The sequence below is a fragment of the Cervus elaphus genome, chromosome 12 (genome assembly GCF_910594005.1).
Source record: "Cervus elaphus chromosome 12, mCerEla1.1, whole genome shotgun sequence".
Taxonomy (NCBI): Eukaryota; Metazoa; Chordata; class Mammalia; order Artiodactyla; family Cervidae; genus Cervus; species Cervus elaphus.
This window is the reverse complement of record NC_057826.1, coordinates 89,521,335-89,547,740: the sequence shown is the minus strand read 5'-3', so window position 1 is coordinate 89,547,740 and position 26,406 is coordinate 89,521,335. Positions and strand designations below refer to the sequence as shown.

Genomic DNA, 26,406 nt, shown 5'->3' with positions numbered 1-26,406 from the left:
CTTTCAAAATGCTAGAAAAAAAATTAAAAAGTAAATCAAAACAAACCATAAAGCAGGTATAATAAACAGAAGAGTAAAAATTCATTAGGTAAAAGACAGAAAAATAGTAACACTGATTAATAAGTCAGAATTTCATTTTTCAAAAAACTTAAAATAGACACGAAAGTGAAAGTGTTAGTCACTCAGTCGTGTCCGACTCTTCCTGACCCCATGGACTACAGCCCACCAGGCTCCTCTGTCCATCTAATTCTTCAGGCAAGAATACTGGAGTGGGTTGCTCTTTCCTTATCCAGGGAATATTTTCCACCCAGGGATTGAACCCAGGTCTCACGCATTGCAGGCAGACTCTTTACCAACTGAGCCACCAGGGAAGTCTAAAACAGACATACTATTACTAAACTTAAGAAAGACAAGGATAAGGAGCTATATAAGATAAGAAATTACAAGAGTTTCCATTGAATATCTGAAAACCCAGATGGAAAACTTATCTAGGCTAATATCTGCGGAAGAAATAGAGAGCAATCAAGGAATTAAAAAAGCTCCAGGCCCAGACAGTTTCAAACGGGAGTTCTATTAAACTTTCAAAGACCAGATAGTTCCAATATGACATAAATTATTCAAGAGCATAAGAAAATAAAGAAAATCTTCCAAATTATCTTATGAAGCTAGTATAACCTTGACACCTACATTGTATAAATTCAGCCCCCACCTGAAAAAGGAAAATTACAGACCAATATTACAAATGAATACCATATAAAACTATAAATAACAGGGAACAAAAATCTGACACCACATTAAGAAAATGATACACCATAGCTAAGTGGTATTTATCTTAGGAATGCAAATGTTCAGTTTTAGAAAATTCATTAATAAAATAAACCATATTAATGAATCTGGGGGGAAAAATTATGATTATCTCCATTGGTACTAAAAAAGCTGTTAACAAAAGTTAACACTTTCTTGGTAGAAACACTCAAGAAAATAGGAATAAGCCACTCTCATAATATGATGCGCCAGCATTTCAACTAATGGAAAAGTATTAGAGACATTTCCACTAAAATCAGGAATAAGATAAGTCTGTCACCTTCACTATTAACGCTGTACTGGTATTTTTAACAGATGTAACTCAATTAAAAAAATCAACAGAGCCCTCAGAACTAGAAAAAAAGAAGTAAAATTATTTCTATTTGCAAATTATTTGTTAGTGAATAAATGAAATAAATGACAAGACTAGTTCAAACAATAATTTAGTATGGTAGCAGGATATAAAATTAGCAAACAGAATTCAAAAACTTTCATATACATTGATTGTATAAACAATAATCAAAAGATACAATGGCAGAAAAAACCTAATTTTCAATAGTATAAAAGAAGATAAAATATTTACAAATAAACAAGAAACACTCCAAATTCACAGGATGAAAGCCTTAAAACGTTCCTGAAAAACACAAAAGTAGACGTAAACCTGTAAGAAGACATCCTCTGTTCTTGAATAGGATGGAAACCTCATGAAGATATCACTTCTGCTAAACTAGCAATCTAAATTTTAAGCAATACCAATGATTTTTTTTTTTACAAAGCTAAGCTTTTTGTTGAAACTAAAATTGGTACTAATGTTAATACTAAAATACATATGGAAAAAACATGTTAAGAATACATTTAGAAAAATGCTAAGAAAGAAAACCTATGAGGGCTGATGGACCATATTCAATATTAAATATACTGTAACGCCTCTATGAGTAAAGCAGTGTGGTACTAGGATGTGTGAATAGATACGAGTGACTTAGCAGGACAGAAGTGAAAATCCAGATATAGACCAAGATACTCATGGAAGCTGAATATCTCAAATCTCTCGGAAAAAAGGATAAAGTTTTAAATAAATGGTAATGAGATAACAAGACAGACATTTGAAAAAGGATAAACTTAGATCCATATCTCACACCACACACAAAGGACAAACCCCAAGTGAATCAGAGATCTAAATGTAAAAAATGAAACCACAGAAGCACTAAAGGGAAATATGGATGGATTTCTATATGATCTGAGTGTGGAACAGAGTCAGAGCAATAACCAGGATTTCACACTCCAGTAATGGAAGTGGTCAATTTTCATTCCAATCCCAAAGAAGGGCAATGCCAAAGAATGTGCAAACTATTGCACAATTGGCTCATTTCACAGGCTAGCAAGGTAATACACAAAATCCTTCAAGATAGGTTTCAACAGTACATGAACTGAGAACTTTCAGATGTACAAGCTAGATTCAGAAAAGGCAGAGGAACCCGAGATCAAATTGCCAACATCTGTCGGATCATAGAAAAAGCAAGAGAATTCCAGAAAAACACTACTGTTTCACTGACTGTGCTAAAGCCTTTGACTGTGTGGATCACAATAGACTGTGGAAAGTTCTTAAAGAGATGAGAATACCAGACCACCTTAAATGCCTCTGGAGAAACCTGTATGCAGGTCAAGAAGCAGCAGTTAGAATTGGACATGGAACAACGGACTGGTTCAAAATTGGGAAAGCAGTAGGACAAGGCTGTATATTGTCACTCTGCTTATTTAACTTGTATGCAGAGTACATCATGTGCAACACCAGGCTGGATAAATCACAAGATGGAATCAAGATTGTTGGGAGAAATATCAAACACCTCATATATGTAGATGATATCACCCTTATGGTAGAAAGTGAAGAGGAACTAAAGAGCCTCTTGATGAAAGTGAAAGAGGAGAGTGAAAAAGTTGGTTTAAAACTCAACATTCAAAAAATGAAGATCATGGCATCCGGTCCCATCATTTCATGGCAAATAGATGTGGAAACAGTGGAAACAGTGACAGACTTTATTTTCTTGGGCTCCAGAATCACTGCAGATGGTGACTGCAGTCATGAAATTAAAAGACGCTTCCTCCTTGGAAGAAAAGCTGTGACAAACCTAGACAGCATATTAAAAAGAAGAGATATCGTTTTGCTGACAAAGGTCCATATAGTCAAAGCCATGGTTTTTCCAGTAGTCATGTATGGATGTGAGGGTTGGACCATAAAGAAGGCTGAGTGCTGAAGAATTGATGCTTTTGACCTGTGGTTCTGGAGAAGACTCTTGAGAGTCCCTTGGACTCAAGGAGATCAAACCAGTCAATCCTAAAGGAAATCAATCCTGAATATTCATTGGAAGGACTGATGCTAAAGCTGAAGCTCCAATACTTTAGCCACCTGATGCAAAGAGCTGAATACTGGACAAGACCCTGATGCTGGGAAATATTGAGGGCAGGAGTGAAGGGGACGACAGAGGATGAGATGGTTGGATGGCATCACTGACTCAATGGACATGTTGTTGTTGTTGTTGTTCAGTTCAGCAAACAGCAAAGTAACGTCTCTGCTTTTTAATATGCTATTTAGGTCTGTCACAGTTTTTCTTCCAAGGAGCAAACATCTTTTAATTTCATGACTGCAGTCACCATCTGCAGTGATTCTGGAGCCCAAGAAAATAAAGTCTGTCACTTGTTTCCATTGTTTCCCCATCTGTTTGCCATGAAGTAATGGGACCGGATGCCATGATCTTCATTTTTTGAATGTTGAGTTTTAAGCCAGCTTTTTCACTCTCCTTTTTCACCTTCATCAAGAGGCTCTTTAGTTCCTCTTCGCTTTCTGTCACAAGGGCGGTGTCATCTGCATATTTGAGGTTATTGATCTTTCTCCCAACAATCTTGATTCCATCTTGTGCTACCATCCAGCCAGGCATTTCCCATGATGTACTCTGCATACAAGTTAAATAAGCAGAGTGACAATATACAGCCTTGATGTACTCTTAGCCTAATTTTGAACCAGTCCATTGTTCCATGTCCGGTTCTAACTGCTGCTTCTTGACCTGTATACAGGTTTCTCCAGAGGCATTTAAGGTGGTCTGGTATTCTCATCTCTTTAAGAACTTTCCAAGGTCTATTGTGATCCACACAGTCAAAGGCTTTAGCATAGTCAGTGAAACAGCAGTGTTTTTCTGGAATTCTCTTGCTTTTTCTATGATCCAACAGATGTTGGCAATTTGATCTTGGGTTCCTCTGCCTTTTCTAAATCCAGCTCGAATTAAGAGTAAATTCCAGGAGATGGTGAAGGACAGGGAAGCCAGGTGTTCTGTAGTACATGGGGTTGCAAAGTGTTGGACACAACTTAGCAACTGAACAACAGAGCAATGAAAGAAAAGAATGATATATCTGACTACTACATAAAACAATACCACTGTCTTAAGCTAAGTCAAAAAACACTGACAAACTGGGAGAAAATATCTGTAACACACAATTGCAGATATATAAAGAACTCTAGAAAATTTTTCAAAGAAGCATCAAAATTCTATAGAGAAAAGGGCTAAAGACATGAAAACACAGTCTATACAGGTACAAAAAGACACTGAAATGGCCTCTAAGCTTATGGAAGATGTTTAACCTCACTCATTCTACGAGATACACCAGTTAGAACTATCGTCTCTCACCTAACACATATTGCCAAAAGATGAGAAGTCTGAGAACACGCTCTGTTGACGAGGCTGGGAGAAACAGGCGCACACACGCTGACGATACGGGGGAAACTAGCAAGGCCCATAACGGAGAAGAGCGTGACAGTGTGACCTTCTCACTTGGAAATCTTGCTTCCAAGCATCTACCCTATAGACACACCTCCAACAGTAACAAAATACCTATGTACAAGATTACTCACTACAGGACCCTCAGAATACTGGAAACAACCCAAATATCCATAAAAGGAGTGTGTTTGGAAAAAACTATCACACATACACATGAAGTACTATACAGCCAAGCAAAGAATGAACAAGATCTCTATGAACACGGACAGTGATTTCCAGGACATACCTTAGATTTAAAAAAAAAAGCAAAGTGTGTAAGAGTTAAGAGTGACTAGCGTATGTTACCATTTGTGTAAGAAAAAAGGGGAGGGAATAAAAAAACAGACCTATCTGTTCATTTGTGTAAAAAGAAACACAGAAAGAATAAATCAGATAATGAGACTGGTTACCCACAGGGACAGATGGGAATGGGGCTAGACTGGATTGGACAGGATGATGCTTCTCGAAAGATATCTTTCTGAGTAGTTCTGACTTTTAGAACCATGTTTCACATGCTCCGTGTCTGTGCACTAAATCACGTCAGTTGTGTCTGACTCTTTGTGACTGTATGGACTGTAGCCCGCCAGGATCCTCTGTCCATGGGATTCTCCAGGCAAGAATACCGGAGTGGGTTTCCAGTACTTCCTTCTCCAGGGGATCTTCCTAACCGAGGGATTGAACCTGCCTCCCTTACAACTCCTGTCTTGGCAGGTGGGTTCTTTACCACTAGCACCACCTGGGAAGCCCCAAATGCTCAGTAAATGCATACAAATACAACACAAAGAAGAATGGGGAAGAACTAAAATGGAGTATTATATGATACAGATGAACATAAATGTACTTTAAATGAATAACTAACCAATTGAAGAGGGGGAGTGAAAGAACCTAATTAACTTTTGGACACAGGTTAAAAACAAAAAGAATACTCATTTGGATCCCCTGGAGAAGGGATGGGCTACCCACTCCAGTATTCTTGGGCTTCCCTGGTGGCTCAGCTGGGAAAGAATTCGCCTGCGATGTGGAGACCTGGGTTTGATTCCTGGGTTGGGAAGACCCCCTGGAGAAGGGAAAGGCTACCCACTCCAGTATTCTTGGGCTTCCCTGGTGGCTCAGCTGGGAAAGAATCCGCCTGCGATGTGGAGACCTGGGTTTGATTCCTGGGTTGGGAAGATCCCCTGGAGAAGGGAACAGCTACCATTCCAGTATTCTGGCCTGGAGAATTGCATGGATTGTATAGTCCATGGGGTCGCAAAGAGTCAGACACGACTGAGCGACTTTCACTTCACTTCTTAAGCAAGCAAGTAAACATATTATGGTTTCTTAATATTGGGGAACAGAGTTATAAACAGGAAATGGGGGAAGGCTAAAATGAGCTCTGTAGTACTGGACTGCAATGAGAGGTATTAATATGGTTTCAGGGTCTTTTTTTTTTAATATAGTTATTATAATGGATATAATGTGCTATGTTCATATTTCTAACCCTGATAATTAAGACGGCCTAGACACAATGACATCTCAATAGCAAAAAGTATATTTAATGCCCAGAACCTGGTTTCTAAACACCAGACTTTACTAAAAGAAAATTTTGTTCGAAGAAAGAGCTAATTTCAAAGCTGGAACTGAGAAATACAAGATGAACCTAGAATATCTAGTTGAGCTAAAACACGAAGTTCTTTAAAAAATGATAGGGTCACATCCAAAGGACACAGAAGCAGGATTAAAAAGGTTCCCCCTTGCCAAATCTGGGACAATTTAACATCAAAATAAATAGACATGACAACTAAATGCAACTTGTGATCCTGGAATGAGTCCTGGACCAGAAAAACAATTTTTAATATTCTGTTATAAAGAGGACAATTATGGGAATTTGAATAAAGTCTTTAGATAATGTCTTGGTTTTGATGGTTATATAAGAGACTGTTCTATTCTTAGAAAATACACATAGAAGGGGTTGTCCTACTGAGTGAAGTCAAAGACAAATATCATATGGTATTGCTTATACCTAGAATTTTAAAAGGGTACAAATGAACTTATTTTCAAAACAGAAATAGAGTCACAGATGTAGAAAACAAACTATGGTAACCAAAGGGGAAAGGATAAATTGGGAGATTGGGACAGACACACACACTTTATTCTATATAAAAGAGACAGCTAATAAGAAGACTCTTGAGAGTCCCTGGAACAGCAAGGAGATCATACAAGTCAATCCTAAAGGAAATCAACCCTGAATATTCATTGGAAGGACTGATGTTGAAGCTGAAGCTCCAAAATTCTGGCCACCTGATGCGAAGAGTCGACTCACTGGAAAAGACCCTGATGCTGGGAAAGATTGAAGGCAGGAGAAGACGACGACAGAGGATGAGATGGATGGATGGCATCACTGACTCAGTGGACATGAGTTTGAGCAAACTCTGGGGGTTGGTGATGGACAGGGAAGATTGGCATTCTGTAGTCCATGGGGTCACAAAGAGTCGGACACGACTGAGCGACTGAACAACTGTAAAGCATAGGGAACTCTACTCAATACTCTATAATGACCTATATGGGAAAAGAACCTAAAAAAGAGTGGACATATGTACATGTATACCTGACTCACTTTGCCACAAGCAGAAACTAACACTGTAAATCAACTATACTTCAATGAAAATTATCTTTAAAAGTTATATATAAGAAAAAGAAAATATACATTAAAGTGTTTAGAGGTAAAGGGATATCATACTTGGAACTTATTCTCAGCCATTTAGAAAAAAAAAAGAATACAGAGAGAATTCCATCATGATAAAATGAAACAAATATGGCAAAAATGTTAACATCTGGTGATATAGGTGAAAGGTACATGAAAGGTACTTTATTCTTGCAACTTTCCCATGTGAAATTACTTCAAAATAAATGTTTAAAAATCAATTTAAAAAAAAACAAGATCATTTCATTCAGTGATAATTGCTACAAGAAAAATAAGATAGGGTAATATCACGCAGAGCTTGGGGGGTGGGGAGGCCTGCAGAGTGGTGCTTAAACTGGGAAATCAGTGAGATGAACATGCAAGCCAAGTCTTAATGACATTAGAAACCAGCCCATTTGAAGATCTGGGGACTTAGAATTCCAGGGAAGGATATGCCGTGTACTATAAGGTAAAAATGTACTTCGTGCCTTCAAGATACAGAAAGATGACAATAAACATATTGAAAACTTGTAATAGAAAAAAAGGTAATACTTAAAAAATAATAAGTTCCCCTTTGTTCCCTATTAGAAGCAAAAATGAGAGAAGACTAACATCCAGAGGGTATCCTGTTGCTCCAGACATTAGTTTCTCAGCATAAGTAATTTAAGAACATTGACACCAAATAATTCTTTAAAAGTTCATCTTAAAGAAATAATGAGAAAGCCAAGGTTTATGTAAAAAGATACATCATAACATTATTACAACTAATGTTGAAAACAAATGACCATCCCTGTAAAAATGTTGGAAGAAAATTATGGTACACCTATGCAGGAGAATATTATATAGCCATATGACATATGCAACTAAGACATAACATTGTTAGGAAAGAAAGACAAAAAATTGCTATCTGTATGTCTCACATAAAGGGAAAGTTATCCATAAAAACACTGAGGGAAGGAAATTCTCAACACTTTGCCTTAGGATGATGGGAGTATTTTTTTTTTTTTTCTATCTGGTAAGTTACATTTTTCTAAATTTTTTACAATGAGCATATGTTACATTGATATTTAAAGAAAAAACAACTTGCAAACCAAAAAAAATCATATCAAAACTACTTAAAATTTTTTCAAACTATGTTTTTTATCCAAATTCATAGCTACAATCCAAACCCATGCATTGCAATTTCGAAGTTCCTCTACCATTTCAGAAACTAATGATCCCAATTTTTTGGACTGAATTTATGAATGGAGGTTCAAGAGTGATGGAACTTTTGACATGTAGATGTTTAGGTAGGAGGGACTAGGCCATAAAGGAGGGACTTTCTTCAAACTAGAAAAAACATACAGGTTATTTCGGTGGGTTGGCCTTTTAGAATTCACCCTTAGGTTTTCTGAAAGCTTCCCTGTCCTATTCCAGGTAGGCTGTCTCGATAAGTATTTCTGATATTCAATGAAAAAACAGATAAGAATTTATAGTCACAATTCTAGGTGCCAGCTGTAAAATTCAATTACTGCTCGATCAATGATGAAACACATTTAGAAGTTTGGTATGAATAAATCATTTCTTGGTTTCTCTCAGACAATATAAATGTGTACATAACTGAAAAAAAATTTCCCCAAGAATAGTTAGGGATGGCTTGGTTGCCTGCCTGCTGAAACAGTGCAGTAATATAGACAGAACAGAGATTTGGGAATCAAAACAAATCTAATCTTCACTATTTGCTAACTAAGTACCTTAATTAAACTTGTCAGTACCTCTGAACTGCTGCTTTTTCTTTGAAAATGGGGATACCACAACTGCTACTGTAAGAGCTAGAGCTAATGTATGTAAGTGTTTGGTGGTGGTGGTTTAGTTGCTAAGTCGTGTCCAACTCTTGCGACCCCACGGACTGTAGCCCACCAGGCTCCTCTGTCCATGGAGTTTCCCAGGCAAGAATACTTGAGTGGACTGCCATTTCGTTCTCCAGGGATCTTCCCTACCCAAAGATCGAACCTCTGTCTCCTGCACGGGCAGGCGAATTCTTTACCAGTGAACCACCAGGGAAGCCCTATCGTGTAAATGCTTAGCAACCGCCTATATCAAAGCAAGGAATTAAACAATGGGTGCCAAACCAAACCAAAAGACAAAACTAGCCTGCATTTCCACCATTTGTTCCAGCCCTGATCATATGTTTCTTATTTTAATTCTACACCAAGTTTTTCTCAAGTTTGGCACTCTTGAAACTTGGGGCTGGATAATTCAATGCTCAGTGACAACTTTGGGTTCAACCTGTGTGTATGCTCAGTTGCGTCCAATTCTTTGTGATCCCATGGACTGTAGCCTGCCAGGCTCCTCTGACCATGGAATTCTCTAGGCAAGAATACTGGAGTAGGTTGCATTTTCTTCTCCAGAGGATCATCCTGACCCAGGGACAGAACCTACCTCTCTTGTGTCTCCTGAATTAGCAGGCAGATTCTTTACTGCTAGTGCCACCTGGGAAGCCCTAACCTCCTAGAGATCAATTCCACCATCTAAGCTGTAAAAATCAAAACTGTCTCCCCACACAGATCTATGTTCCCCAGGGCACAAAACTACTCCTAGTTAAGAACCACTAACCTACACAGACGGTTAAAATATAGAAACAATATTTAATAGGGCGGATCAAAACAAGCAACTTCATTTTCCTAGACTGCTGAAAGTCAGTGATGGGAGAAAAAGAGGGGAAGATTTCATATGAAGAACTTGTTTGTTTCATGAAATGTCTCTACTGTCAGAGTTTGTGCTCATTTAAACAGGTAGGACAAGTTAACTTACTAAGCCTTAGTTTCCTCATATGACTGTTACATGGATTAAATGCATAAGTGAAGTGCAGTGTCTGGTATATAGTAAGGACTCAATAAATATTGATTGTTCTTATTACAATCTAGGTACTCCTTCCAATCTTAGATTTTCAGGTCCCACTTACCAACTTTTGTCCCCAGTTCCTCACTCTATACATATTTACATTTGTTTCTACTCCAAACCTTGAAGTGGTCCTAACTCTTCTTGAGGTTAGGAGGTATAAGAAAAGTGTTTGGGCTGATAGGAGGCAATTCTGGCTGTAATTTTGAAAAGAATCTTCCCTAACTATGGCCGACTACCACTGACACAGGATACATGTATGTGAATTAAGAGTCAGGAAGCATACTATTTATGCAGAGAAAAGTGAGTAAAATTAATTAGAGCAAAGAAAGGAAAAGGAGACTGCCTTGATTTCCCTTAGGGCACAACTACTGCTGTATTTCATATATTAGTTCAGTGTGAAAAAAGATGAGCAGAATTCCTAAACTATTTGAATATACTCCATTTGAGACATTTTCTTTAAATTCAGAGCACTTTTTATACTAAAAGTAGACATTTCTAAAACAATTTGCTAAAGACAAAGAATTTATAAATGACCATCTATTACGGTAAGCTACTTAGATGAATCAAGTAATTTTTGAAAAGTCAACCATCAGGCATGAATCAGAAGTTCTAGAAAAGAAAAATGACCAAAAGCCTTCAAAACTGAGTTGAAGGAAAAAAGTCATTACTATATGAAAGAAAGACTGATGACTTTCCATGCAGAAATGAATAAAAATTTTATTAGAGCTCACCTGTAGTTTCTGAGTCAAAGAGTCCCTCTGTTCCTGCAGTTCTCTGGCATTATCAATTTCTTGTTTCAATCTTTCTATTTCCTAGAAAAAGTAGTACAATATTTTTAACAATATTTTAGCTACATCAAGGAAAGAGAAGGCCTTATTTTTCCCTGAAATTACTGTCCCAGTCCTAAGAAAAAGGGTGTTTAAAAAATTTCCATTGTACTGATTTCAAGGGATAAACTCATCTTAATGCGTATGCAGTCTAGCACAGAATAATTTGAAGCAAGTCAACTTGGTGGCTTTGGTACAGCGCTGCTTAGAAACAGCAATCTGAACATTTTAAGTCTGCTTCAAGCTTTGTGGATATAATTCTTTCCTGAGGTATTAAATCTTTTGACTGGAAACTAGAGAAAGCAACAGCTCGTAAAATTCATTTAACTTCTAATGGTTTTCTGTTGATTGTATGAATGCAACTCTCATACAGGAGGAAAGAGGCAGTATCTCAGTCTGACTGCCTCACCATGGTTCATAACAACAGACACAGCGATGGGGAAAATGTGAACAAGGTTAGTATCAATCAGAAAAATTTCATCCTAAAAACACCCCATAAGCTTATGGCATAAAATACCCTTAAATCGGATATAGACTCCAAAACTGCACACATATTTTATGAGATTACAGATGCGTGAGAAGTAGCAAATTACCTCCTCCTTCACTTTCAGCGTCTCTTCCAGTTCTTGTATTGTCTGATTTAGTTCTGTCTTGTGGGTATGCACTGCATTTGCTTGGCTACTAACGCATTCAAGCTCAGTCACCTAAAATCAAATGAGAACAGAAACTAAATCATGACAATTCCACAGGATTTCTTGCTGAAGACATACAATAAGTCCTTCACAGTTGTCTAATGAATTTTGAATCAATATATGAAAATTAACTTTGAGAAATATTAAGACAGGGTTGAATGAGTAGAATTGATTCTTTAAAAATATCAATTTAGGACTAAGGAAAAAGACCAAAGAAGACAGGTAGACTTGGTCATGAAAAAGTTAGGAAAACCTAAATTAAGTGATTAATGACAGTAGAAAACCCCTATAACAAAGTCTTCTTTAAAAACGTTTTCTGAAAACAAATTCAAAACCAGCCATCTGCCCTCCATCTGTAGCCTTTAAATTAAATATGGGTTCTGAAAACTGGCCTTGCAGAAGTGAGAAAATATTCAAATACACTTCTAAAATGTAAAGGAATCTGGAAGAAAAGATATGCTTAAAATACAACTTAAATCACTTGATACTAGAATATCTTCACATCAGTAGGGTCTTATAGCAAAGGAGAAGAGTTCTCTATGCAGTACGAATTTACCGAGGGCCGAGACAGCAACTTAACTTTTAATGTGCCCTTGCTATTTTTTTTTTAAAGAACAGAGAAGGGCACTGTCTCTAAAAGCTATGCCATCCAAAATTATAGTCAAAACAGACAGAAGTCAACATAAAAACACACACCTTATCAAAATTCTCTGCATGTCAGGAGCTCATACATTTTGATTGGTTAGAATACAATAAATTGTAGGCTATTAAGGAAACAGCAAATCTCTCTCCCTCACACTTCCCAAATGTTGAATTAACACCACACTCTGTCACTCTCCTCTCGTATCATTTTCTTGGTTTCTATTCATGCTGTAATAGCCTTGCGCAGACCCTTGTCATACAGGTGTAAACAAAACCAACGGCCTGCCACTGGACCTAATTATATCCTCGGTCTATTTTTATGTCTTCTGAAAACTGCTAACACCCATCTTTCATTGTGTGACTGCCCCGCTACAAGCCTGTCAATGGCTCGTCTTTCTCACAGCATCAGATCTAAACTCTCAGTCCTCCAAAAGCTAGCTGCAAACTATGTAAACATCTCATTGCTCAAGACACCTAGTTTGTATGAACTTTCAACAAACCATGCTAATATCCATCTTGCTGATATAACTAGAATGTCTTCTTTTACCTTTGAAAACCATTCAGAACTAACCAATCCCCCAACACTCCGCTTAGAATGCCCTTCTCTAGAAAGCCATTTCTATCTCCTCACTGCTCAGGCTCTCCTGTCTGCTGGTCCACAACACTGAACATCTGTTCAAAAATCTTGGGAAGTTTCCCCTATTGTCTAATATGTATTAGTTCTCTTTGTGCATTAGGCAATGCACAATCCTCATGAGCAGTTCCAGTCTTGATAAGGTTGGAGTATTTTTTACTGGATTAACTTTCACCCATATAACAAAATCATGGGCAAAATGTAAACGTCAACTGTTAGAAGGCCCTGGTGAGTGACCAAATTGGGCAAAAGACCCAAAGAGAGCATCATCCTGCGTGAGATACACATTTACACCTCTTTTTGCCTAAAGGCCCTGTGCAGGCTGGCTGCACTGCCTGACTAGAATGCAAGCAAAATGCTGAGCTCTTATTTTCCCAAAGAAGTCTGAGGAGTTGGGGATGCCTTAGAACAATTGAAGCAAACCGAAATTCAGGGAACTATATGAAAAAAAGGCCTCTTAAAAAGCATACAGACATCCCTCAAATCTTCGGCTGACTTCTGAAGTAAACATGTAAAAATAGGAATCACAGGGGTCCAGGGGTGTGGGAGAAACGCTAAAAGAATGAAGAAGAGTTAAGGTGTGGTAGTGCTCACCACAGAGAAGACACTCTGAGGTTAGTGTCAACACCAAACTAGGCTTCTCAGTAAGCACGTCAAGCTTCCCACTGAAACCCCAGGAGGATTATGCCTTAGAAATAAAGATTTCCAAGGACTCAAAAAATCCCCTTGAATTAAGAACAAAATGGAAATAAGCCAAATACTAAAGCAGAAGTCTACACCTCCAAAACTTCAAAGTACAGCCAGCCCTCTATACTCATGGTGGACGTGGAACATACGGATACAAAGGGATGACTCTATGATGCCACTTTACATAAGGAACTTGAGCATTCATGGATTTTACTACCTGTGAGGTGGGGAGGGGGTGGTGCACTAGAACCAAACGCATCAGATACTAAGGGATGACTACACTCTACCAGTAATTTAACTGCTTGCTAAAACAAAAATTAACATTGAATATTCAGAGACAGATAACAGAATCTATAGGCTCTATAACATCATCTCATTTACCATGACCAATATAAAATAAAAAATGACTAGACATATGAAGAAATAGGAAAACACAATCTGTAGTAAAGATAAAAAATCTCTCTATACACGTACATATATCCAAAAGCTGAGAAAGTTTGTGGCCAGTACACTTGAAGTACAAAAAAATCCTAAAGAAGGTTACTCAGGCTGAAGAGAAATGGTACCTGATGGAAATTCAGATCTACAGGAAGGAAAGAAGAGCACTGGAAATTATAACTATGTGAGTAAATAAAAATACTGTTTCGTAAATTCTTTAAAATTCAATTGACTACTTAAAGCAAAAAACTCTCAGGGTCAGGGAATATATTAAAAGGATAGCTCCTCAATGAATGTTTTTTGGATTATAAGTCAATTATCCTAAGTTTTTTTTTTTAATTGTGGTAAAAAAACACAATGAAAAACACGGTAAAAATTTATCCTCTTAACCATTTTTAAACGTACAGGTCAGTGGTATTTGGAGACCCAGGTTCAATCCCTGGATCGGGAAGATCCCCTGGAGAAAGAAATGGCAACCCACTCCAGTACTACTGCCTGGAAAAATCACACGGACAGAGGAGCCTGATAGGCTACAGTCCATGGGGTCGCAAAGAGTCAGACACGACTGAGCGACTTCACTTTCAATTTGGTGGGATTAAGTATATCCACGTTGCTGTGAAATAGATCTCCAGAGCTTTTCATCTTGCAAGATGGGACACTATCCTCATTAAACAACAACTTCCCTCTTCCCCTCATGAATTAAGTTTAAACTTAGGATAGAAGGTATTTACTCATGTTCTTACTCTCCCTCCTGTCTCTATTTAACTTCAACCTTACCTCCCCTGTCATCCTGGTCTTATTGCACTCCTCAAATTCTGCTCTGATACTAAGCTCATTTCCTAATGTCAATGGAGTTCACTTCTTTAAAGTCATTTTTAAAAACAGAAACTAGTGGCATTGGCTTCCTGTTGGGTGAATTTGGTTTAAAAAATTTGGATTAAAAAATTCTTTATAAGAAATTGGTCTCCTGATATTAATTTTTCTTTTACTGCCCCATATTTGTATTATTGCCCCATATTTCTAATTATAGTTATTATCTTTAACTTTTATAAAGACTTTTCTACTTATATTTTTCAAATTGTTCTTTAAGAAATAAAATAAAATAACAAAAGCATTATCATTGCTTCGGTGTAATTACATGTCAGTCCCAGGAACTGTACAGAGTCTATATTATTGTTCCTATTTTACAGATAAGAATACTGAGAAGAAAAAAAAAAAAAAAAAAAGAATACTGAGCAGAAAGAGGGGAATAAGTTACCAAAGGTCACACAGCTAACAAGCGGCACAACAGGAATGTGAAATTGGCTGTTTGGACTCCAAAGCTCTCCAAATTCCTTCATTCTCAGGAAACTGCAGAAAATTGTTTTCTTAACCAATAAACCCACATATAATACAACCCATATATATATGTTTTGATAACCAACAAAAATCTCCAGAAGAGGTCCCTGTGCTGAATCTGCATTAAATTTAGAAACTCTGTTGGCTGTAAATCCTACGGACGCGGCCCCGCACCTACCCGCTTGTGCAGCCGTTCTGCTTCCTCCTGATAGGCAGCAAGTTGCTGTTTCCATTGTTTCACGTTGGCGGTAGACTCCAAGAGCGCTGCAGTGAGTTTGGCATTGTTTCCTTTGAGGGTAGCCAGCTCAGCCTCCCAGTGTTTGCTGATTGCTGAACTAAAGAAAAAGAAAAGAAAATTCTACCCATTACACGGACTGTTGTTGCTTTAAAGAGACAGCAGTACTCAGTTCTAAGATTTGGCTTATAATTCAAAAATGTTTCAAAGAATACCCACAAAGAATAAAAAGACAAATATTTCACTTTAATGCTCCTAGTGAATAAAACCTATCAAATAAATAAATATAAGTATTTCTTTTGAAATTGTTGATTTATTTTATCTTACTCAGAGTTTTTAAATGCCCCCAATATAAACATCTGCTGCAATAAATTGAACTTGGTACTAATAACTGATAGAATTCCAGTGTCACTTATACAACAAAACTAAACCAATCACTTTTTCCTCATTTTATGTTCTATTTGTTAAGTTACCCAGAGTTAAGTATCTCAACAAAGACAATTTTCTATTACAAAGACAATTCTGTTAAGTGAGAAGGCCCCTCTCAATAACTCCTTTCTTAACTTTCCAATGAAGAAAGAATTACCTAATTTCAAAGAAAAAAAGGTGGTTTCTCTTTCTCCTTATTGAACAGCTTACTCCTATTAGTGAAATTCTACTAACCTCATCCCATTAACTAACTAGTAATGATAATAGCTTTCTTTAATCAGAATTTTAGTTTTTGAGAAGTTATTTGCATCACAGAGCAAATGTTTCGGTGGACTGATATTTTATAGTAATCTTAATATATATAGTATAAAAGAAAGCATTGTTTCAATCATCAATATTTCTAAAGCTCATCACCAGTAAGAATACATATCAGTATAACAAGATCATTTCTGTGGCATTCTTTCCAAAAATGCATAACCATCATTCCAATTTTGAAAAAACATATAAACCCAAACTGAGGAACATTCTACATAAAAACTGATTGGCACACTTAGAAAGTGTCAGGAAAAGGTAAGTCTGAGAAACAGAATGGAGGAGACTCAGAAGAAATAATACAATGTGGGATCCAGATAGGTTCCTAGAACATAAAAGGGACACTGGTGAAAATTAAGATCTGTAGTTTAGTTAGTAATATTGTATCAACGTTAATTTCTTGGTTTTGAAAATTATATTATGGTTATGTGAAATGCTAACATGAAGGTAAGCTGAGTGAGGGTATATGGAAGTTCTTTGTACAGTTTTTGCAATTTTTCTGTAATTCTAAAATTAGTTTTATTTATTCATCTTTTAAAATTTTATTTATTTTTAATTGAAGGATAATTGCTTTACAGAATTTTATTGTTTTCTGTCAAACCTCAGCATGAATCAGTGATAGGTATACATATATCCCCTCCCTTTTGAGCCCCCTCCCAACTAAAATTAGTTTTAAATGAAAACTTAACATTTTTTCTGAAGTCTACAGAAAAAATTTCATCAAACATGAAAGGACAAAATCAAACAAGTTATTGATTTAACAGGGCTCCCCTGGTAAAGAGAGTAAAGAATCAGCCTGCAATACAGAAGACCCCGGTTCAACCCTGGGTTGGGAAGATCCCCTGGAGAAGGAAATGGCAGCCTGCTCCAGTATTCTTGCCTGGAGAAGTCCATGGGCAGAGGAGCCTGGCAGGCTACAGTCCATGGGGTCACAAAGAGTCAGACACGACTGAGTGACTAACACATGTTAACTTAACAACCCATTTCTATCTTTAAAGAGAAAGCACTTCCCATTTCTTCTTTTGTGGAATGATTTTTCAGATTCAGATTTTCCGATAAAGTATGCACTGATTCATCTGCCCTAACTGAATACGGATTTTTAAATCATCTACCAATTTTTCCACTACAGACATTAGTTTTATTTAAATAGACTCTACAATCTGACAACAAAAGTCTTATTAAACTAATTTAAACACTTGATACACACAAATATCAAACCTCTTAAAAATTAAAGAGCAGAGAAATGATTTTGACTACTTCTAAAACACATATGTTGAAAATTTCTCAGTTGTAACATAAGATTATCTTGTCTTTATAAAAGGAAAAAGAACAAAAACAGGAGTGTTTTACATTTTATTTCTCTAGGTTTTATTTTACAATCTGTAGGTAGAAAAACTCATTAAGAATGTGAAAACAGCCTACTCTGCAATTATTTCAATCATTATTTGTGTGACATCAGATTAGTCTCTCAACTGTTTTGATCTTCAGTTCTTCGTATGTCAAATGAAGACATTAGTTAAGATCTGTACTGTCCAAATGTTAGTCACTAGGTGCATGTGGCCATTTAAAGTGGCCACATTAAAATTTAAAGTGCTCAAAACCAAATAGAGTAAAAAATTCAGCTTCTCAATCCCTTTGGGTACATTTCGTATACTCAATAGCCACAGGTGACTAGTGGCCACCATATAGGAAAGCAAAAATAAAAAATTGTTTATCATCACAGAAAGTTCTACATTTCCCACTGTCTTTTTTTTTTTTTTCCAATTTTTTGCATTATGGGCTGAACTGTGTCCACTCATGAATGAATATGTTGAAGTACTAACTCCCAGTATCTCAAAATATGAGTATACTTGGAGACAGGGTCTGAAAAGAGGTAGTTAAATTAAATGGGGTAATTAGGGTGATCCTTAATCCAATATGACTGGTGTCCTTATAAAAAGAGATCAGAACACAAACATGCAGAGAGGAACACACTGGAAGAAGCCACCTGCAAGTCAAGGACAGGTCTCCAGAAACAACCCCGTCAACAACTTGTTCTCAGGCTTCCCGCTTATAGAAAATAAATGTCTACTGTTCAAGCTGCCCTAGCCTGTGCTATTTGTTAGGGCAGCCCCAGCAAACAAACTAACACTGTGTGTAGCTTAAACACACTATGTATCTAAAATATTGTGATTCATAATAAACATATATTTTAGTTTTGTCTTGTTCCTAGCTCAATTGCTCCCCCAAACCCTTTGAATTTCCTAAGCAAGAAGAGCAATGGGAGTATCTTTTTTAATAATATGTGGTCTTCTGTCCTTAGTTTCTGAAACCGATCCAGAGCCATAAAGGTGAAATGCGTCTTGTTATTCATAAATAAGCCCTGTTCAGCCACAGCTGAGTTTATGTTAATGAGGTGATTTGGGGGGATGCCCTAAGATGAGGGGACTGAATGCTAAGGGAAACAACCACGTGAAAAGAGCTGGAACTTTCAGTCTCAATCCTAGATTACAAGGGAGGGAAGAGGGACCAGCGACACCAATGGCCAGTGATTTAATCAATTATGTCTGTAGTGGAGCCATCCCAAAAACCCAAAAGGACGAGGTTTGGAGAGCTTCCAGGTTAGCGAACCAGAATGCATCCATGTGCCACTATGCTGGGCCCCGAACTCCACAGTGACAGAAGTTCCAGGGATCCTCGGGTGAAGGGAGAGGCTATCACTGTGGAAAAGCCACAAAGCGTGGCCAGGACCCTCTTCCTCTATGGAAACAAAGCCTTAAGCCATGGGAGAAGGGGAGAAAATCTTGTTACTGTCACCCTCCCAGTCACAGATGAAGAAAAGTAGGAGAATAAAACCCTAAAACAGCCCGTGAAAAGGACAAAAAATAGTCTGAGACCATTAGAGTTCTCCAACCTTGGGGGAAGGGGCAGGAAACTCCTGCTTAAGACTCTCAAGTTTACAAGGCCAAATTCGTCTGCTACTTGTAGGGACAGGATCACTGAGAAAGGCCTACCCTGACACTCTGGGTTTCAGTGCCTGCCCAAGGCTGAGTGGATAAGGAATATTGAGAATCTTAACCTATCCTCTACCACCACGCTGATAGCAGCCATCTGCTGGGGGGAGGTCACGAGACAGACCCCCCTCTGAGGCAAAGGTACACAGAAAAGACCAAAAGCTGAGGGAGGAGCAGAAACAGTAAGAAAACCCTCTAGCAGTCAAATCTCAACTCTATGCACAAGGAAATGCTAGACATGTTTAAAGCCTGTGATGCACTGTGGTAACCATAGCAACAACAAATTCCAAATCCAGGTCAGCCCCTGAGTAAACCAGCTTGACCTTCATACAAACAGGCTAGCAGAAGAATCAGGCCCATCTCCAGGAGGGAATACTATTTATCTCCATTGAATGCCTTGCTTCTGGCAATCAATAAAAAAATCATTATAAGACATACCAAAAAAGCAAGGGGAAAAAACCTATTGCCAAGAGAGAAAGCAATCAACAGAGTCATACCCATAGACAACGCCAATGTAGAATTTGTCAAAACAAGGAATACTGTTGGTGGGAATGTAAACTGATACAGTCACTATGGAGAAGAGTGTGGAGATTTCTTGAAAAACTAGGAATAAAATGACCATAAGACCCATCAATCCCACTACTGGGCATATATCCTGGGAAAATCACATTCTAAACGACACATGTCCCCCAGTGTTCACTGCAGTGCTATTTACAATAGCTAGGGGAAGCAACCTAAATGCCCATTGACAGATGAATGAATGAAGAAATTGTGGTACATATATATACAGTGGAATATTACTCAGCCATAAAAGGAACAAATTTGATTCAGTTCTAGTGAGGTGGATGAACCTAGAGCCTGTTATACACAGTGAAGTACGTGTCAGTAAGAGAAGAGTAAATATCATATATTAACGCATATATATGGAACTTAGGAAAATGGTACTGGTGAACCCATCTGAAGGGCAGCAACAGAGATGCAGACATAGAGAAGAGACGTGAGGACACAGTGGGGAAAGGGAGGGTGGGATGAACTGAGAGAGTAGCGCTGAAACATACACATTGCCATCAGTAAACAGCCAGCCAGCGAGAACATGCTGAATGATGCAGCGAGCTCAGTCTGGAGCTCTGTGACAGCCCAGAGCGGCGGGATGGGGTGAGAGATGGGAGTGGGGTTCAAGAAGGAGTGGACACATGTTTACCTGTGGCTGATTCATGTTGCTGTACGCCAAAAACCAAGACAACACTCTAAACCAATTATCCTCCAGTTAAAAGTAAACTTTCAAAAACAAAGAATATGAAATAGCTACATTAAAGGTTTTAATGGAAAAGGAGGATACCCTATATTGTCAGATGTTGAATTCAACAGACATGAAAACTATAAGGGTCAAATGGAAATGCCAGAAGTAAAGAATATAAAAGAGATGAGAACGTCTTTTGACAAGTTCATCAGTAAACCTGACATAGATGCATAAAAGTCAGTGAACTTGAATCCAGACAAACAGAAATTAGCCAAACTGAAACACAAATAGAAAAAAGAATGAAAAGAAACAGGGCATCTAAGACGTGGGGCAATACCAAACTGTTCAACAAATGTGTAACTAGAATCTCAGGAGAGAGGAAAAAAGGCTGAAGAAATATTTGAAGAGTTAATGGCTAAGAATTTTTAAAAAATAATAAAATACATTAAGTCACAAATCCAAAAAGCTCAAAAACACATTATACACAGAGGAACAAAAGCAACAATTATATCACAAACTAAGTAATTCAGAAGACAAAGGAATGACATTTCTGAAAGAAAATAATTCTCAACTCAGAACTTTACACACATAACTCTCTACATGGAAGCAAAATAAACAAACAGCTTTTCAGACAAACAACTGCTGAGAGAATTCATTACCAGCAGACATATACTATAATATTAAAGAAGTTCTTCAGGTGGAAGACTATGATACAAAATCGAAACTTGGATCTCAACAAAGACAGGAAAATATCTGATAATGATTAAAATGAAGATAGCTATAATTAAAGGTCTAAGGCAACCCAAAGGAGAAAGAATGGTCTTTTAAACAAATGGTACTGAGACAACCAGATAACTACACACAAAAGGAAAAACAAAGAATCTTGACTCATATCTCACATTCCATACAAAAATTAATCAAAACATAAACTTCTAGAAGGAATCATAGAAATATCTATGTGTCCTTCAGGTAGACAAAGGCTGCTTAGATACAACACCAAAAAGATGATCCATTTTTAAAAATTAAGAAAAGAGAATTGAATAAGAATTGAAACATTCTCTTTGAAAGACATGATTAAAAAATTAAAGAGATTCTGGAATACAAGAGTGGACCAACAAACAACAATCAACATAAGATACCACATTAGCAAGAACAAAGGAGAAAACCAGGTGATCATCTCAATTGATGTAAAAAAAAAGCACTGAAAAATTTCAACACCCTTTTGTGATTCAAAGCACTCAATAAACTTGGAATAGAAAGAAATTTCCTAGCATAAAAAGTCTATATAAGAAAAGCACATAACTAATATCAGACTCAGAGGTGAAAGACTGAAGCCTTTTCCTTTAAGATGAGAAAACAAGAGAAGGATTACTACTTCACCACTTAAAATTCAACATGGTACAGAAAGTCCCAGCCAGAGGAATTAGGCAATTAATAGATAAAAGGCATCTAAATTGGAAAGGAAGAAGTAAAATTATCTCTGTTGCAGATGACATGATTTTATATATAGATAATCCTAAAGATTCCACAAAAAAAAGCTGTTAGAACTAACAAATGAGTTCAGCAAAGCTGCAGGATATAAAAATCAGCTCACGAAAATTAGTTGTGATTCTATAGATACTGAACAATGTATAAAGGAAATTAAGAAAACAATACTATTCACAACAGTATTAAATAGAATAAACTACTTAGAAACTAAATTTAACCAAGAAGGTGAAAGACCTGTACAATGAAAATAAGTTGCTGATTAAAGACACAAATAAACAGAAAGACATACCATGGAGATGGATTGGAAGATTTAATATTGCAAAGATGTCAATGCAACACAAAGTGATCTACAAATTCAATGTAATCCCTATCAAAATCCCAATAGTGCTTTTTAGAGAAATAGAAAAATCCATCCTAAAATTCACATGGGGATCTCAAGAAATTCTGAATAGACAAAACAATCTTGAAAAATCAAGAACAAAGTTAGAGGTCTCACATTTCTGGGTTTCAAACTTATTACAAAGCTACTGTAATCAAAACAACATAGTATTGACACAAAGGCAGACACACAGACCAAAGGAAAGAGTCCAGAAATAAACCCTCACATATGGGATCAAATGATTTTCACATCTATGGTTGCCATGGCCATTCAATGGGAAAACGACAATTTTTTCAACAAACGGTGCTGGGAAAACTGGATATCCACGTGGAAAAGACTGAAGTTAGTTCTGTGCTTCACATCATATGCAAAAAATAACTAAAAATGGATCAAAGACCTAAGCTGCTGCTGCTGCTAAGTTGCTTCAGTCGTGTCCGACTCTGTGCGACCCCACAGACGGCAGCCCACCACTCTCCTGTCCCTGGGATTCTCCAGGCAAGAACACTGGAGTGGGTTGCCATTTCCTTCTCCAATGCATGAAAGTGAAAAGTGAAAGTGAAGTTGCTCAGTTGTGTCCGACTCTTCGTGACTCCATGGACTGCAGCCTCTCAGGCTCCTCCGTCCATGGGATTTTCCAGGCAAGAGTACTGGAGTGGGGTGCCATTGCCTTCTCCGAAAGACCTAAGCATAAGAGCAAAACTATAAAACTCTTCATGAGAAAAAATATATATGAAAAGCTTCACAACACTGTACATGATTTCTTGAATATATCATGGGCAATAAAAGTAAAAACAGATACATTTGAACTATGGCAAAATTTAAAACTTCTGTGCATCAAAGGATACAACCAAGAGAGTGAAAAGGCAACCTACAAATTGGAAAATAAATTTGCAAAACATATATCCAGAATATATGAAGAACTCCTACAATTCAAGAACAAAAAACAAGTAGGCTGATTACAACATAGACAAAGGACTAGAATAAACATTTCTCCAAAGAAGATACACAAATGGCCAGTAAACAATCAAAAAGATGTTCAACCTTGCTAGTATTAGGGAAATGCAAATCAGATTCACAATGAAATACCACCTCATACCCATTAGGATGGTTGCTATCAGAAAAGCAGAAAATTACAAATGTTGGTGAGAATGTGAAGAAATCGGAACCCTTGTGCACTATGGGTGGGAATGGGAAAGTTGCTATAGAAAAGTATGGCAGTCCCCCAAAAAATTTAGAATAGAATAACCATATGATCTAGTAATTCCAGTTACTGGTAAATATCTAAAATGTATTTGTACAGCAGTGTTCCCAACAGTCCCACTGACTCACGGATAAACAACATGTGGTATATACATCATACATACAGTGGAATATTACTGAGGCTGAAAATGTAAGGAAACTTTCATACATACTACAATATGGAAGAACCTTGAGGACATCATGCTAAATGAACTCAGTTAGTCACTTATATGATTTCACCTATATAAGTTTCCTATGGTAGTGGTTTAGCATCCCAACAGTCCACTGACTCACGGATAAACAACATGTGGTATATACATCATACATACAGTGGAATATTACTGAGGCTGAAAATGTAGGAAACTTTCATACATACTACAATATGGAAGAACCTTGAGGACATCATGCTAAATGAACTCAGTTAGTCACTTATATGATTTCACCTATATAAGTTTCCTATGGTAGTGGTTTAGTTGCTAAGTCGTGTCTGACTCTTACCACTCCACGGACTGTAGCCCACCAGGTTCCTCTGTCAATGGGATTTGCCAGGCAAGAACACTGGATTTTTACTCCAGGGGATCTTCCTGACCCAGGGATCAAACATGCATCTCCTGCATTGCAGGCAGATTCTCTACCACTGAGCCAGCAGGGAAGACCAGGTTACTGACAGTAGTCAGATTTATAGAGACAAAAAGTGGAAGGGTAGTTTGCAGGGGTTAGGGAAAGAGAGGAATGGAGAATTTTTGTTTAAAAGGTGTGTAGAGTGTCAGTTCTGCAAGATGAAAAGAGTTCTATAGATTGATTCCACAACAATGTGAGTGTACTTAACACGATTCAACTGTTCGGGCTTCCCTGGTGGGTCAGTGGTAAAGAGTCCACGTGCTAATGCAGTAGACACAAGTTTGATCCCTGGGTCAGAAAGATTCCCTGGAGAAGGAAATGGCAACCCACTCCAATATTCTTGCCTGGAAAATCCCCTGGACAGAGGAGCCTGGCTGGCTATAGTTCATGGGTTCAAAAAGAATCAGACATGACTGAGCACGCAAGAACTGAACTGTATACTTAAAATATTGACCATAATAAATTTTATGTTATATATATTTCGCCACAATTTTTTAGAAAGAAAAAAAAAGGCTATACACTACATTATTTCATTCTGTTTTGAACATATGATTCCATTCACATGACTTTAGGGGAAAGGCAAAACTATGTGTATATTAGTAACTCAGTTGCGTCCAATTCTTCACAACCCCTTGGACTGTGGCCCACTAGGCTCCTCTGTCCATGGCATTATCTAGGCAAGAATACTCAAGTGGGCTGCCATTCCCTTCTCCAGGGGATCTTCCTGACCCAGAGATCGAACCCAGGTCTCCTGCATTGCAGGCAGATTCTTTACAATTGAGCCACCAGGGAAAGAAAAGAAAGATAGCGCTAAGTCGTGTCCAACTCTTGCTATCCCATGAACTGTAGCCTGCCAGGCTCCTCCATCCATGGGATTCTCTAGGCAAGAATACTGGAGTGGGTTGCAATTTCCTTCTCCAGGGGATCTTCCCAACCCAGGGATTGAACCCAGGTCTCCCACATTGCAGGCTGATGTTTTACCAACCGAGCTACGCAGGAAGCTCCACCAGGGAAGCCCTAGGCAAAACTAGAGGGACAAAAAAACAGATTAACTGGTTGCTAGAAGCTGAGGTACCAGAGAGACACTGACTACAAATGAGCAGCAGAGAATCTGGGGGGCGACTGAACCCTTCTCTGCCTTGAGAGTGTTGATGTGTACACAACTGCACATGTGTCAGGACTCATACAACGAGACACTAGAAAAGATGGATTTTACTTTATATTATACTTCAAATAAAAAACATCACACAACTAAAAGAAAAAAAAAAGTCTTTCTAAGCCCTCCTAGATACTCTTTCTGTGACTTGTGGGACTACAAACAGTAAGGGCTGGAAAGTCAAGTCTTCTTAAACTGGGCAGAATGGTCTCTAAGCTACTCCACTGTATTTGTTGGCAAAGGAAGGGACTGGGTGGGCAGGAAACAGAACAGCTGGGACTCAAATAAAAGAGCTGGAAACAAAAAGGAAGGAGGGGAGGGCAACTGGAGATGGTGATAAGCAGCAGACAGGAGAAATAGGGTTAGAGAGGCAGAGATACACAAAGGAAAGGGATGGGGCATAGACGAGGTGTAATCAAAACTGATTTGGGCAGGAAAAAAAATTAAAACAACGCCCCTGGAACAGGAAACAAAAAGATGAACATACAAAGCTTTGAAATACTATAACTTGTTGTAACTTCATATCCTTGAACATGTTCTGAACCTCTAATATATTTTAAGTAGTGATGTCTGGCCACAGAGAAAGAAGCTGATCAATGGGTTCCCATTAACCTTTTTCTTATTTCCTCTGCAGAGCCTCAAAGCACTCCTGAGTGCACTAAAAAACAAATGCTGAAAAAATTGTCACATCAAATACTTTTATGCATATTGCACATGAGTACAGTAAACTGCAACAATTTGAAACCTAATAGGCCCAAAATGAATACTATAGCAGAGCAATTCAATGCCAAATTTTTGTGTTTCTGCATTTTTTATACTTCGTTCCAAGGTAAATATGTATGTGTCATTAAGGCAGTTTTGCAGTATCAACCAAAATTTCATCTTTATTGGTAAATCTGAA

The 26,406-nt window shown here is 37.7% G+C and overlaps 1 protein-coding gene across 1 annotated transcript in view; it reads right to left on the bottom strand.

Annotated features, from left to right (window-relative positions):
- The window catches only part of HOMER1 (homer scaffold protein 1), a 132,239-nt gene that overhangs the window by 12,605 nt on the left and 93,228 nt on the right, over positions 1-26,406 (bottom strand). The window contains exons 6-8 of the mRNA XM_043919949.1: positions 15,592-15,748; positions 11,576-11,686; positions 10,887-10,967 (exon numbers count right to left, since the gene is read on the bottom strand). Of these exons, the coding sequence (XP_043775884.1) occupies positions 10,887-10,967; positions 11,576-11,686; positions 15,592-15,748 (349 nt within the window). The remainder of the gene's footprint in view (positions 1-10,886; positions 10,968-11,575; positions 11,687-15,591; positions 15,749-26,406) is intronic.